Source organism: Trachemys scripta, chromosome 11 (genome assembly GCF_013100865.1).
Source record: "Trachemys scripta elegans isolate TJP31775 chromosome 11, CAS_Tse_1.0, whole genome shotgun sequence".
NCBI lineage: Eukaryota > Metazoa > Chordata > Testudines > Emydidae > Trachemys > Trachemys scripta.
Genome location: NC_048308.1, coordinates 35,491,967 through 35,505,457, shown reverse-complemented (window position 1 = coordinate 35,505,457; position 13,491 = coordinate 35,491,967). Strand labels below are relative to the sequence as shown.

At 37.4% G+C, this 13,491-nt stretch overlaps 1 protein-coding gene across 3 annotated transcripts in view; it reads left to right on the top strand.

Moving 5' to 3' along the window:
- Positions 1-13,491, top strand: part of STK39 (serine/threonine kinase 39) — a 164,318-nt gene that overhangs the window by 50,493 nt on the left and 100,334 nt on the right. For all 3 annotated transcript variants that reach the window (XM_034785160.1, XM_034785162.1, XM_034785163.1), the window contains 5 exons: positions 251-359; positions 1,917-2,058; positions 5,213-5,268; positions 11,795-11,904; positions 11,997-12,098. In XM_034785160.1, the coding sequence (XP_034641051.1) occupies positions 251-359; positions 1,917-2,058; positions 5,213-5,268; positions 11,795-11,904; positions 11,997-12,098 (519 nt within the window). The remainder of the gene's footprint in view (positions 1-250; positions 360-1,916; positions 2,059-5,212; positions 5,269-11,794; positions 11,905-11,996; positions 12,099-13,491) is intronic.

Here is a 13,491-nt window from a genome sequence, read left to right as displayed (position 1 = left end):
GATCATGACTCTGACAATTCCCTCCCTCCAGAAGAAAAGAGTGGCATCAATCTCCTGGCCAGCCTCCCTTTAATATTCCCCATCTTCAAAACTGGTTCTGTTGCTCAAGGTTTATGTAAATCGTAAACATGTGTGTAAACTATTCTTTTCTCATATTTCACTTGGGAAGTTATTAATAACCTAAAAATGATGGTTATAGCAAAATAGAACTGCTGTCTTTCCAGACTGTCCTGTTTTGCTTTTCTTATAGAAAGAAATTCAAGCTATGAGTCAATGCAATCATCCCAATATAGTGACCTATTACACGTCTTTTGTGGTTAAGGATGAACTCTGGCTGGTTATGAAGTTACTAAGTGGAGGTAAGTTCCTGACTCTTTATTTATTTATTTATTTATTTATTTATTTTTTGCTTGAGCTTGTTTAACTTCAAGATTATGTATGATGTCATTTGCATATGCACATTCTTTGTATTAATGTATCCAGTCCAAATACCTCCTTTTGTGTGGAAGAAGTAGTAGAGGAACACACTGGCTCAATGGCATAACAGGGATGCTGCTCTTTTAATGTACATTATTCAGGCTATGTGAGTAAACATGCACTTTTGCCAGATCTAATCAGTTCTATTGTCATTTTTTTTCTTGAGCATTACATTCATTTACTTATCTAAAATAAGAGTAAACAAACCACTGCAGGTCATTTCCCCCTCATCCTGTCCCTCACCAAGAGAAGGACCAACACTATTTCATGCCTATTAGGCCTGTAGCAAAAGTTGTCTGTCTTCTCCGCTGTATTATTATTATTATTATTATTGATTTATTTATTATTTTTGGACTGGATGTTTAAAAAGATTCCCACAGCTTGCATGATTATTGTGGACAATATGAAAACGTAATCATAGTCATCTCTGGGAGGGGAAAAGACAGAAAACTCCATGTGTTTGCAGTTGGGAAACCAAATTTTTCCTTGCTGGCAAATAACTTACTATATCATCTTGTGTTACTAAATGTAACACAAGATTGCCAAGATCTGTTCTGATGGCAGCAGTTGACTAGTGCACTTCTATGGTCAGAAAATAAATATGGAAAATCTGCCTAAAATAACAGTTTGTTACTTGGGCTTCGTTGAAATGCAGAAAACATTAAGCAATAATACGAAATATCTTTGTTGGCCAACAGTTAATGACTAGCTAGAGCAGCTAAGGACAGAAAATGAAGCCAAATGATCATTAATACCCTAGCTAGTTACTGTCAGGAAATGCTTAGCTGAAAAGACAATGTCGCTATTGAAAACTGTTGACATTTTAATTAAAAACAAAAACTTTGTTTTGAAACGTGATACATCACAGTGCATGTTGCCAAGGACGCAGTGCTCTACTTAGAATACTTTTCATTACTATGCACAGTTTTCATATCCAGTTCTGCAACTGGATTTCTGTAGGCATGGGATTTGGCCCACATGGATCTGAGTGAAGAATTGGGACCTTGGATGGAAACTCTTGAGGGCAGAAAGCATGGTCTAGTCTGTTTTGTAAAGTGTTTGTGTAAACTTTCAATGATATTGAAATGTATAACAGTAGGATAATAAACAAGTAAGCAGAAAGTTGAATGTTAGCTTTTTTTAAACCAAATGATTTATTTTTTTTTTGAGCAATCTGTGCACTTTATTCAAACAGCTGATAGTTGAGGGTCTCTGTGTGAGAATACAAAGATTTTTTTTTTTTTTTTTTAAGTTGGAGCAGAATAGCTTAATAGGAGTAAAGAAGTGTAAATATTAAAATGTAGAAACTAATAGAGATCAGAAAATCTGGTCTCTATAGCTCAGTAATCACTGTGGTAAGACTTCTCAAACAGATTGTTTCTGACTTGTTTTCCCTCCCCTTCACCCCGCCCCCATGGAAATCCCGCTTTTCAATTTAGGTTCAATGCTGGATATAATAAAGTATATCATCAACCGAGGGGAACACAGGAATGGTGTCCTTGAAGAATCTATCATAGCAACAATTCTTAAAGAAGTTTTGGAAGGCTTAGATTATCTACACAGGAATGGGCAAATTCACAGGTAGGAGAATGTATACAGTGAATTGTATTCTTAATTTGCATTAATAGTCTTCACTATGGCTGACACTGGTCAATCCTAATAGGTTGGTTAATAGATGCTTTTCTCCAAGTATTAAAGGACTATGTTCCAATAATTCTTGGTGGCAGATAGCACTGTTTAGGCAACTGGTATACCTTGTCTGGCTTATCATTGTTATCTTGTACTGTGTGTCTATATCCAACTGTTCTGTCTCCTCTTCTACATAAATTGCAAGCTCTTCGGGGCTTTGACCCTCTTTTTGTTATATTTGCATGGTGCATAGCATGATAGAGGCCTGATTTGGGCCCCCAGTGAATATCTGTGCCTTCATAGCTATGAATCAATGCTTAGTTTTTGGTGTGTGTTTTCCTCTGACTTAGTATAAACCTACTTTGAAGGACCCATGAACACCTTTGTACTTGTTTTAAAAACAAAACAAAACAAAACATTGTATCTTAGTAAATGCCCACTTTTCATCTACTTTCCCACTGACTCCTAAGGTGTAGATCACATGTAATTTTATATTTCTTCTATTCACTCAGGCTACTCTATATGACTGCTATAGTGATATACTGTACCAGTTATTTCCATGACTTGGAGTTTTGGTGTCAGAAGCACTATATGTTGACCTCATGAGTATTGTTGGTTAAGACAAAGTTGGCTTTAAGATGAGACTTTCAACAGTTTCTTTGCTTGATCCAGTAGTGCCTTTATTTTTTTAATTGTTTGCTTTCAAAAGGTGATTAAATTAATACTGTAAACAAATGCCCTAAAACGGTACAGCACAGGCCCAATGCAATATTAGTTTCTTGCACTTACGTAGCATGTTTCATCTTCAAACTGCTTTTTACAAATAAGCCCCCTCTTGTCAAATTAAGACATATATTTTCCTCACCTAGAACCCATGTTTCCAATCTAGACCTTCAAAGGATGTGCCACAAACCTTAATTTGTTGCCCATGCTAACAGAACAGAGGAAGAGTCATTACCGTCTAATGCTCACCATGTCCTCTGGATTAGGAAGAGATTTTTCTCAGCTCTTTTTGTAATGGTGCATAAGAAGCTGGAGAAGAGCTATTTGTTTAAGTCTCATTACAAAACAGAGTTGAGAAATAATTCTCTTAAATCATACAGCAGCAGCATGGAAGCATTGTTTACAGTAGAATCTTTTACATTCTTCTTGCCCAAATGGGTTGTCACTGATTTTCCCTAGTAGACACTAAATTAAACAACTGGAGTTGCTGCTTCCAAAATGGCTAGTGTGTTTTTGTTTTTCCCTTCACCACCACTTGCTTCCCTATTAAAATATATCAATGAGTGAAGAGTTAGTCAATGACAGCAGATGCTAATTCTGTTCAGTAGATCCTAGGAAGACTGACTACTGAAATTCTTAATTTTTTTACTTTATGGTTATTGAAAGGAACATGTATTCTGTGCAGTTTAAATGGGTATAAATCTGTCATTTAAAAAATGCCCAATCCTATGAAGACTTATGCTCATGCTTTTGTTTTTAATTTTAAGCATATGAATAGTGCCACTAGATGTCTGAATAAAGTCACTGAATTCAACATGAAGCATGAGTAGATGTCTTTGTAGGACTGAGTTATTGATCTAGTGTGACCTCCTGTATATCACAGGCCACCAACACCAGCTACATTAACCCCAATAACCAAAATGAGACCAAAGTATTACAGCCCATCTAACTACCTTTATAAACCACCTATGCAGCACGTTAGTCAGGTGTAAATTTGCAGTAAACTATTTAATCTCGTCCCATAAATTTGGTTAGAGCATTTTACAGAAGATTAAAGAAAGCAGTTTTATTTCTTTAAATTATTGGTGGGAATTAGGGCAGCTCCTCACTGTAGAATTTTGAAAAGTTTCATTGGATCGTTAGGATGGAGACATCTAGGGCCAACCTCTGCTGTTAAGGTGCAGTTTCCTTGAGGTCATTGGAGTTGTGTCCATTTACATCAAAGCTGAATTTGGGCCCTTAGTTTCCATGCAAAATGGATTTGGCTTGTGTTCTTACTGGTAAGACACAATTTCCTAGCTGCAAGGGAACAGCTTACCCAGGAGAGGTGGTGGATTTGCTGTCACTTGGAGTATTTAAGACTAGATTTCTTTCTAAAAATATGATTTAATCCAGTTTCTGGGGGGAACTCTACGGACTGTGCAGGGGAGTTGGGCTGGATTGCCTCCTTAGTCTCTTCTGGCTTTGGAATGTGTGAATCCGCCTATCCCCTTCCTTCGTGGGCCCTGGGGAGAATAGGATTGCCTACCTTGCCTCAAACTCATAATTATTGCAGTTCTGCATTAAGATAATGACTCGTGCTCCAGCCAGTTGCCTGCATGAGTCAGGAAGGAATTTTTTTCCTGATGCATAACTAGCTAGATGTGTTCTGGGGTGGTTTTTTTTTTTTTTTTTTTTTTCTGCCGTCCTCTGAAGCATCGGAGATTGGCCCCAGCTGGAGATGGAGTAGACTGGTGCTTTGAGGTTGTACAGAGCAGTCTTCTCTTAAATGAATGGCTGGTGTGTCTTTCTCTCATGGTCAGGGTTAAACTGATCTCCACAGTTGGGATTGGGAAGGAATTTTCCCTCAAGTCAAATTGGCAGGAACTTTGGAAGTTTTTTGCCTTCTGCTGCAGCATGGGCTTGCCTGCTAGCATCATTTGGGTCTCTCTCACCTAATCACTTCTCTGTTGTTGCTCTCCTGTTCTCTGCCTGTGGCCTGCAACAGTTTAATCTCATGAGGACTGAAATGCTTTGGTCTAAAGTCACTGGGCTCAATATAGGGGTATTTGAGTGAAATTTTATATCTCATACACTGGACATAGACCTAAATGGGTCCTTCTGGCATTAGACTCTGAAAGAATGCAAGCTCAGTTTTGCACGTCTATTTGCTTTTATATAAGCTAACAAAATTGTGTCCCTCCATTTCTCCCCCCCCCCTTTTATTTTAAACGTCAGTGGAGCATCTTTGCTAACTAGTTTCAGATCAGATAATCAACATGTTTTGAGTGGTTGAACCTTTTTACTAATTTTACATTTTTCTTATGAAGCTTTCTTTACAATAGCTATAATCACACATTATGAAACTTATTCAGAAAGTTAACTCTCTTTTTGTGCATTATAGGGATTTGAAAGCTGGCAATATCCTTTTGGGTGAAGATGGCTCAGTACAAATAGCAGGTAATGATGGTGACTGAGGCCTAACAGTTAGTCAAGGGGAAATGGAAATGAAGCTAAGTGATACCTTTTTGAGATTCCCCCCCCCCCTCTCCCCCCCCCCCCCCCCCCAGAAATGCTGTAGTATCTCTTGGGCTACCAACTTCATAATGTGGGAGTGTCAGATGAAAAATATGGTGCAATAACCCAGTTTGAGACTACATGATCTCCAAAGCAACAATAAAGCATCTGAGCAGCATATATCATACTTGCCTTACAAGCCATAGCAAAAGTGTCCAAAAACCTATTTCCTTTTCCCCCAGCATCTTGTAACTATCCACATGCATGGGAGAATTTGTTACCCAGACTCAGCAATTCATTTTGCTGTCCTCTGCCTTATGTAATGAACTGTATTTCTGTAAATTATTCTAATACATCATGGTGACTTTAAAGTCTACACTAAAATACAATGGAGATGTTATACAGTGACCTTGGCCTCAAGACTCTTCTTGAAGATATGTGGAGGGATGTTTAAGAGAAGATGCCTCCCTTTCCACTTTTGGCATCTCATTGTTTCATGATGGACACTCCAATAATCTCTAAGGCCTCTTAAAGATCAGGTTATAAAACATGGTGGTCGTCTTAGTGGTTGTCTATCAACCAAATAAATTAATTCTCATGATTGCTAGCCACTAGGCTGCATAGGTTTAGAAGAAGCTTTGAACATATCATGGGTTGTCCACATGACTTTTTGCATGGTTTTTTGTTCGTTTGATTATTTCTTTTTAAATAGAAGTCTACAAGGGCATTGAAATAACACTGAACAGAGCAAAAAGAAGAACAGGAGTACTTGTGGCACCTTAGAGACTAACAAATTTATTAGAGCATAAGCTTTCGTGGACTACCGCCCACTTCTTCGGATCCTGAACAGAGCAGAAGCTATTAGTAGATTAGATGTCAAGAGCAAGTCACTAATCAGAAAAATGTTAAGTTTTCAGTTTGTGAGCAGAAATCTCCTTTGAATTAAATAGAAGTAACATGTGGAGGTTTGACCTCCTCTCCTCCTCTTTTCCCCCCCCCCCCCAAAAAACCCCTAATATTAAAACTAATGGGATATTAAGTCTTCTGTGGCTTTTTCTATTAATGTTAAATTGAAATCAAAGAAAATAATAGGGCAGACTTATAGCTGTACCTGAAATCACATGGCTTCAAGTGTAGGACATATCAAGCACTTGCTGAGAAACTGTGACTTTTCTAAAACACTAGCTCAAATATTTGAGATCCACTCGTTTTTATAAAGGAATTACCCCAAACTCCATCCACATGATTGCATTAGATTTTTTTTTTTTTTTTTTTTTTTGAAAAAGTGGTCTCAACTGATTTGTTAACTTTTGGATACTCTGATTATACTTTTGATCCTATGAAGGTCATGCAGTCCCTCTCATGAGTAATACTGTGTTTCTTGCCAGGATTACCATATGTCTCTTTGGACAGTACATTGCTTCTTCTTGCTCTTGTGAGAATCCCTGTGATCAGTTCTATCCCTTCCTGTCCTTGGCATTACTCTCAGTGAGTAAGTCCCTTTACTGTGCTGCAAAGTCCTGCAGTACATCCAGAATTAAGGGAACTCCATGACTGTGTGGACATATGGCATGTATCCTGTGGCATGTGGTTTTTATGGCACACTTTCTAGCTAGAAGGCTATTCCACATCTTCACCTGGGGAGAATAATTGAATCTGAACTGTCTTTGAGAGTCCTTGCTGGTTTGGGCAGTTCCTATAATGTGATTTGTTGTAAATCCAGCAATAAATGAAAGTAGATATGCAAGATGAAAACATTTAAGAGGTTGAGAGTCATCAATTTTGATTTTTTTTTTACAATCTATTTAAAAAAAATCTTCTATTTTTTTCAACTTTGTGGGTGCTCTATATTTTCAGTTTGTATGTATTTTTTTCTTTTAAAGTCATAAAAGGACACAATCAAAAATCGCATTTCATTGAACACTTTTTATGCCTCCCTTTGTTAACAATTACACCTCTGATTACTATAATTAAAGGATTCAATCCTGGCCACAGTATGGGTGGCTTTGCATAATAAAGGTCAGCTCAAAATGAGAAATATACAAAGACAAAATGGTTTATTGTTTAATGTTAAATTTTGTAAAGAATGGTATTTGAAAGTGCAATTGCCCTTCAATATTCTCGCTTTTTGCAAAGTGCTGACAAATATTGGCATTGTGTATGACAAATGAGAAACAGAGTCTATATGGACTTAATAGGGTGTTAAATATTTAAGTAGGCTCAGTCCATTAGAATCTTCAAAGAAATTGAAGTGCAGGAAAGTGACGTCTAGCCAGAGATCCTGGGGTAGCGGAACAGAGTTGGCTAGGGGGAATGTAGCAAACCTTTTGTTGTGTGGTTTGGAATTAAAAACAAAAACAAAAACGAAAAACTTTTTTCCTCTTTCACTTCTCCTTTGTAGTGAATAGAAAGTTTTTCAGCCTACTTTTAACTAAATGATTCTAAAATCATTACTGGCCCACAGTCCTATAGCCTATTAAATACCAATAAGATTGTAACATCTTGTGCAAGAGATAATTGGTACTTCATCGACGTTTCAGCTTTCTAAGCTTGACTTGCCTAGAGAATATAAAAAAGCCATGAACTAAGTGAAGGAACAGAAAACCAAGTCGAGAGAAGGAGCACACAGTAATGAACAATCCTCTCTTGCTATCACAATTGGAGACAGAGAGGGAACTGAAAGAAGGTATGGGTTATTTGGTAAAGTTTTTACTTTAGTCAGTATAAGTGACAGTTCTGTTATCTTAAAGAGCATGCAGCTTTAGTAATCTAGGGAGAAGGTCTTTCATTTCCATTTCATATGTAGCTGTGGGTGCAAAACCCTTAAATTTCACCAGGCAGTTCTTCCACTGTTCATTGATGTGGCTATGAATGACCACAGAACAGATTGTGTTTAACCAGACCTTTTTTCAGATGCTTTTGAGGCTGCCTCTTTTCAAAATTTTCAAAACAAAGGTACGTTTAGGCCCTGTTCAGTATTAATCTTAGTTTTAAGCCTGGGAAAGTAGCTCGGTCATGCAGAGTTTTGTGAAGGTCTCCATCTTTATTAGAAAGAAAAGGTTTAAAACTTGCCACCTAATTTTGATTTTAGAGGAGACTTCAGCCAAAACAGCATAGTTTAGAGCTCTGGGTATAACGGACACCATCACACCTACATTCACCAGCATTTTACTACAGAGTAACCTCCTCTCAATCCAGGGGAAAAATTGAGATATCTTGGATACCATAGTGTGTAGTAAAAGTTGGCAAGTACTGATTTAGTACAGGTGACTCTCTCCCGTCATCTACTATATAATAAAAATGTCTAACAAATCTTTTTTTTTATTTGCAAGAAGGAGTATAAAGTAGGTTTGCCTCTTGCTTTCTAACTTTAATCAGAAGGTTATGTTCTTCTAAAGGAAAATCCTGAAACTTGATGAAAGACCTTTCCCTTTTAAGCAAAAACCTTGTCTAGTGCCTGTGATAGCACATATGAGCATAGTACACAAAAACCCGTCTTTCTTACCAATCCATCTCAGTCCTGACCTCTGTCACTCCTGCTATCCTAGTCCTGAGATCTCATGACTTAAGGCTGGCAAATTGTGCCATGTGGGCAACTGTTTATGACGCATTAGATTGAGATTGCTGAACTATTTTCCTGTGTGACACAGATCATGTTCAATCTATTTTTTTTTCCCCAGAATAAACATTTCAAAAGCTTCCAAGTGTGTCTCTCTCTCCAAAGTGACTTGGGTACGTGAGCTTAATGCCTGTTGACTTTCTCCCTGCACTGTACTCAGTGAGACTTGGGGTCATCCATGCATATGCTGCTTTTGAAAATGGATTAAGTCACTTAAATACTTTTGGAAAACCTTGCCACTAGTGTATTAACTCACTGTATGTGTGAGGCTGTCCCAGTCCCACCATTCTTTCCACTTGCAAGGCTCTTAAGAAGCTTCATAAACACCAATAGTTAACTTCTCTTCCTTGGCAGCTGCTTGTACATTGTTACTGTCTCTTACCATGAATGTGTAACAGTTTGCTATCTAACTTCTTCAGTTTTGCCCACTTCCCTTTTCCCATTTGGTTAAGTGGTCTAACAATACAGGAAAATGTCAACGCTAAAGGCACATTATTGGGTTAGGACAGGGGAAGTTAAACCTCTCTGAACCTTTGAGTAAACAAACGGTATGTTTTGAAGGATCTGTTACTGAGATACAAAGCTACTCAGTGAAGGAATGCTTTTTGTTATGACTTCTGTTCTTCTTGTTCCTCATCTGTATATGACTTGTCAAACACTGCAGTCTCCTGCTAGTTTAATATGCATTTGAAAGTCATTCATATCTGTGAAGACATAAAATACAGAAAATACACTTATCTATTGGGCAGTATTTGGGTGATTATTATGAAGCTTTTGATTCTGGGTATTTTGTCTCTTGCCTTTGCCATTTGTAGTACATTGCAAAATATAAAATATGTATTAATAACAAGAGGCAGTAAATACAAATAGGTGCATATAAATAAAATAAAATTTTTAAAAGGTGGTGCACAGGCTTGAAGATAAAACAAATGTGGCCTGAAAAACAAAACTACAACAGTCTCTCATCTGGATAACTTTTCATGAAGTGAGTTAACGAATAAACTAGAACTGAAATATAGATAACTAGTTAATAAAATAACATCGTTCTTCATATTTCAGTACTCAGTGCAGAATTGCCTGGTTAGACAGAAGGACCGTGTTTAGAAGACATTACCCATTACAGAATATTGACAAGTCCCAAAGCAGCAACTCCTAACCTACAATGTTTTATATAAAACAAAAGTGCTTCATGCAGCAGGCCCAGATTCTCAAGGATCTTCCTTTAATCCTTACCAAACAAGTTGCAGGTCAGGTCCCTGAAAACATATTTAGATGCAAACTTAAATGCATTGTTTTTTTGTGTGTAGAGATATAGGAGGGAACCAAAAAAGACAATCTACTTGTAATGCACTTACTGGCAGGACACTTGATAATGGCTTTGTGGAGATTAATGACAAAGTATCAATGACCAAACTCTTAATTCCATTTTAAACCAAAGGTAAAATCCTAAATACTGATCCCCATCAAGGTCAGTGAGGAAATGAATGTGAGTGGGTCCAGGTTTGGTTCTGTAATGTCTCAAAGACCTACTTTAGTTATGCTGTTGTGAAAGCACAAAAATGCACAGCCACATGCTGATAAGACTGGGCTCAAGTGTGAGTAAACTCTTAAATTAAGGAGTGCATTCAAGTCCTATGAATCAATTTTAGGACAAGCAAGAATTGCTTATTTAAAAAGGGGAATGCATAAGAGGCTGTGTTCTTAGCAGCAACAAGCCCTTTAATGTTCTCTGTTCAAAAATGGTGTCTAATTGCAGGGTATATTAAGATACAGAACTCTGCAGTCCAGCATAAGAACATCAAATTTTGCACTGATTTCACAAACTGTACGGATAATATAAAAATCCCAAATTCTTGTAGGGAAAAAGACTAAACAATACAGCAGAAACAATCATGTTTATGTTTTGTTGCTGGTTCCTGACCAAGAATATAACTTTTTATTGCCCATGTTGCCTTACTTCATTTATGATTTTAATTCTCCTCTTTGCTGTGGTCTCCAGAGGACTTTGCACACTTCTTCTTTTCTTTTTTTTGTTTTTAAATTTTATTAAAAATGAACAAGACCAGGAAGAAATCCTTACCAAACATCAACAAGCTCAGAAAAAGTAAGGAACCTTAGAAGTGGGTACAATGATCAGAAAATAATACGAATTTGAATACTTGGTGGTTCAATTCCCTTTGAAGGCAAATGGAATGTAATCTAGTACTCTTCATAAATGCCAGAATTACTGGGCCAGTTGGAAATACTGCAGTCTTTTTAAGATAAGAACAGCAGAAGAGGGTTAGACCAATGGTCCATCTAGCCCAGTATCCTGTCTTCTGATAGTGGATAGTGCCAGATGCTTCAGAGGGAATGAACATAACGGGAAATTTTGAGTGATCTCAAAATGTTGTCCAGTCCCATCTACTGGCAATTTGGAGGTTTAGGAAACAGCCGGAGCATGTGTCTCTGACCATCTTGGCTAAATTGCCATTGATAGACTTATCCAGTTCTTTTTTTTAAACTCAGTTATACTTTTGGCCTTCACAACATCCCATGGCAATAAGTTCCCCAGGTTGATGGTGTGTCATGTGTTTGTTTTTTAACCTGATGTCTATTAAGATGACCTTAACAGAAGAATGTGAACTGAGGAAGATAAGGCTGTTATTCTGCGTGTCTAACATTTTTGTGTAGTTTTGCCAGCTGTGAAAAGATAACTCTTCAGCTAAATTTAGTTATACAAAAGATTTTATAATTGGACTCCATTTAAAAAAATATATTTATATATTTATATTTTCTGTTTAGCTTTGGTATGGGGAAAAGGGTGAATTTTTAATTTTTATTTATTTATTTTTTAAATGTGTGTTCCAGATTTTGGTGTTAGTGCATTTTTAGCAACAGGAGGCGATGTTACCCGTAACAAAGTAAGAAAAACCTTTGTTGGTACCCCATGTTGGATGGCACCTGAAGTCATGGAACAGGTATCTTTATGGCTAATTAAATGCACTTGTATCTTATGATGATTTACATTTTAAAACACCACACTAAAACTTCTTTTTTTGCCCTGCAATAGGTGAGAGGTTATGATTTCAAGGCCGATATGTGGAGTTTTGGAATAACTGCCATTGAATTAGCAACAGGAGCTGCACCTTACCACAAATATCCTCCTATGAAAGTAATTATCCTTGGAAATTATGTATAATTTAGTGTTGCATAAGTAACATTCATGTCTTTACATTGAGGAAATTTCTAGCATTTCTCTTTTAATCACTTGGGATTGCTCTACTTTTAGCTTATTAAAAAACAGTCTTGCATAGATTAAATGGGGGAGGCAAGATTGTCCAGACCATAGAACTGGAAGATGGGATTCCCGTATTGTTCCTTGCTCTGTTTCTGCATGACTATGAGCAAGTTGTCATGCGCAGTTATCTGAAAAGTGGCTCTGTCATTGTAGAGCTCCATGTGGTAGCGCCTCTCTGACTTTAGATCAGTTTTTGTTCAGATCATAAGTAATATATTTTTCTCTACAACTTGCAGCCCTTTGGGCACAGCTGGTATGTAAAGGTCAAACTCTGCATTTTTTGGCTTGCACGTTATCACTAGTAACAGATTCTCCAACCAGAAGTTAGGTTGAGGTGCGACCGGAAGAGGATTCACATTGCTTTTCCCTAGCTCTGTTGGGTCTTCAGTGCTAATAACAGGAAAAAGTAGTTTAATCTTGGAAGCATGTTGATACTAAAGTAATTGGTGTGTTCAGAGTCACTTCCTCGAGTGTGGATCTGATGGAAGTAGAAGGGTGCCGTTTTTAGTCACTTTTCTGATCATACTTGGTCAATTGTAAAATTAGGAAGATGGGGGGCCTTTGTAAGGTTCAGGGCATGTAAAGCACTCTGAAGTCATCAAATGAATGACGGTATGGAATTGCAAATTTATTATTCTCAAAAATGGCAGAAAGCTGCAATAACTGACGTTACATTTGCCAAAAATAAGATTTTATGTGCTGACTTTAGAGTTCACTAAAAATAATCTTAAATTGAGCAATTGAGGGCTGCTCTGACACACATTCTCCACTACCTTTCATTCAGAGAATCATAGGACTGGAAGGGACCTCGAGGGGTCATTTAGTCCAGTCCCCTGCACTAATGGCAGGACTAAGTATTATCTAGAACGTCCCTGACAGGTGTTTGTCCAACCTGCTCTGGAGATTCCACAGCCTCTCTGAGCAATTCATTCCAGTGCTTAACCACCCTGACGGTTAGTAAGTTTTTCTTAATGTCCAACCTAAATCACCCTTGCTGCAATTTATGCCCATTTCTTCTTGTCCTGCTCTCAGAGGTTGATGATAATTTTTCTCCCTCCTCCTTAAAACAACCTTTTATGTACTTGAAAACTGTTATCATGTCCCCTCTCAGTCGTCTCTTCTCCGGACTAAACAAACCCAATTTTTTCAATCTTACCTCATAGGTCATGTTTTCTAGATCATTAATCATTTTTGTTGCTCTTCTCTGGACTTTCACCAATTTGTCCACATCTTTCCTGAAACATGGCGCCCAGAACTGGACACAATA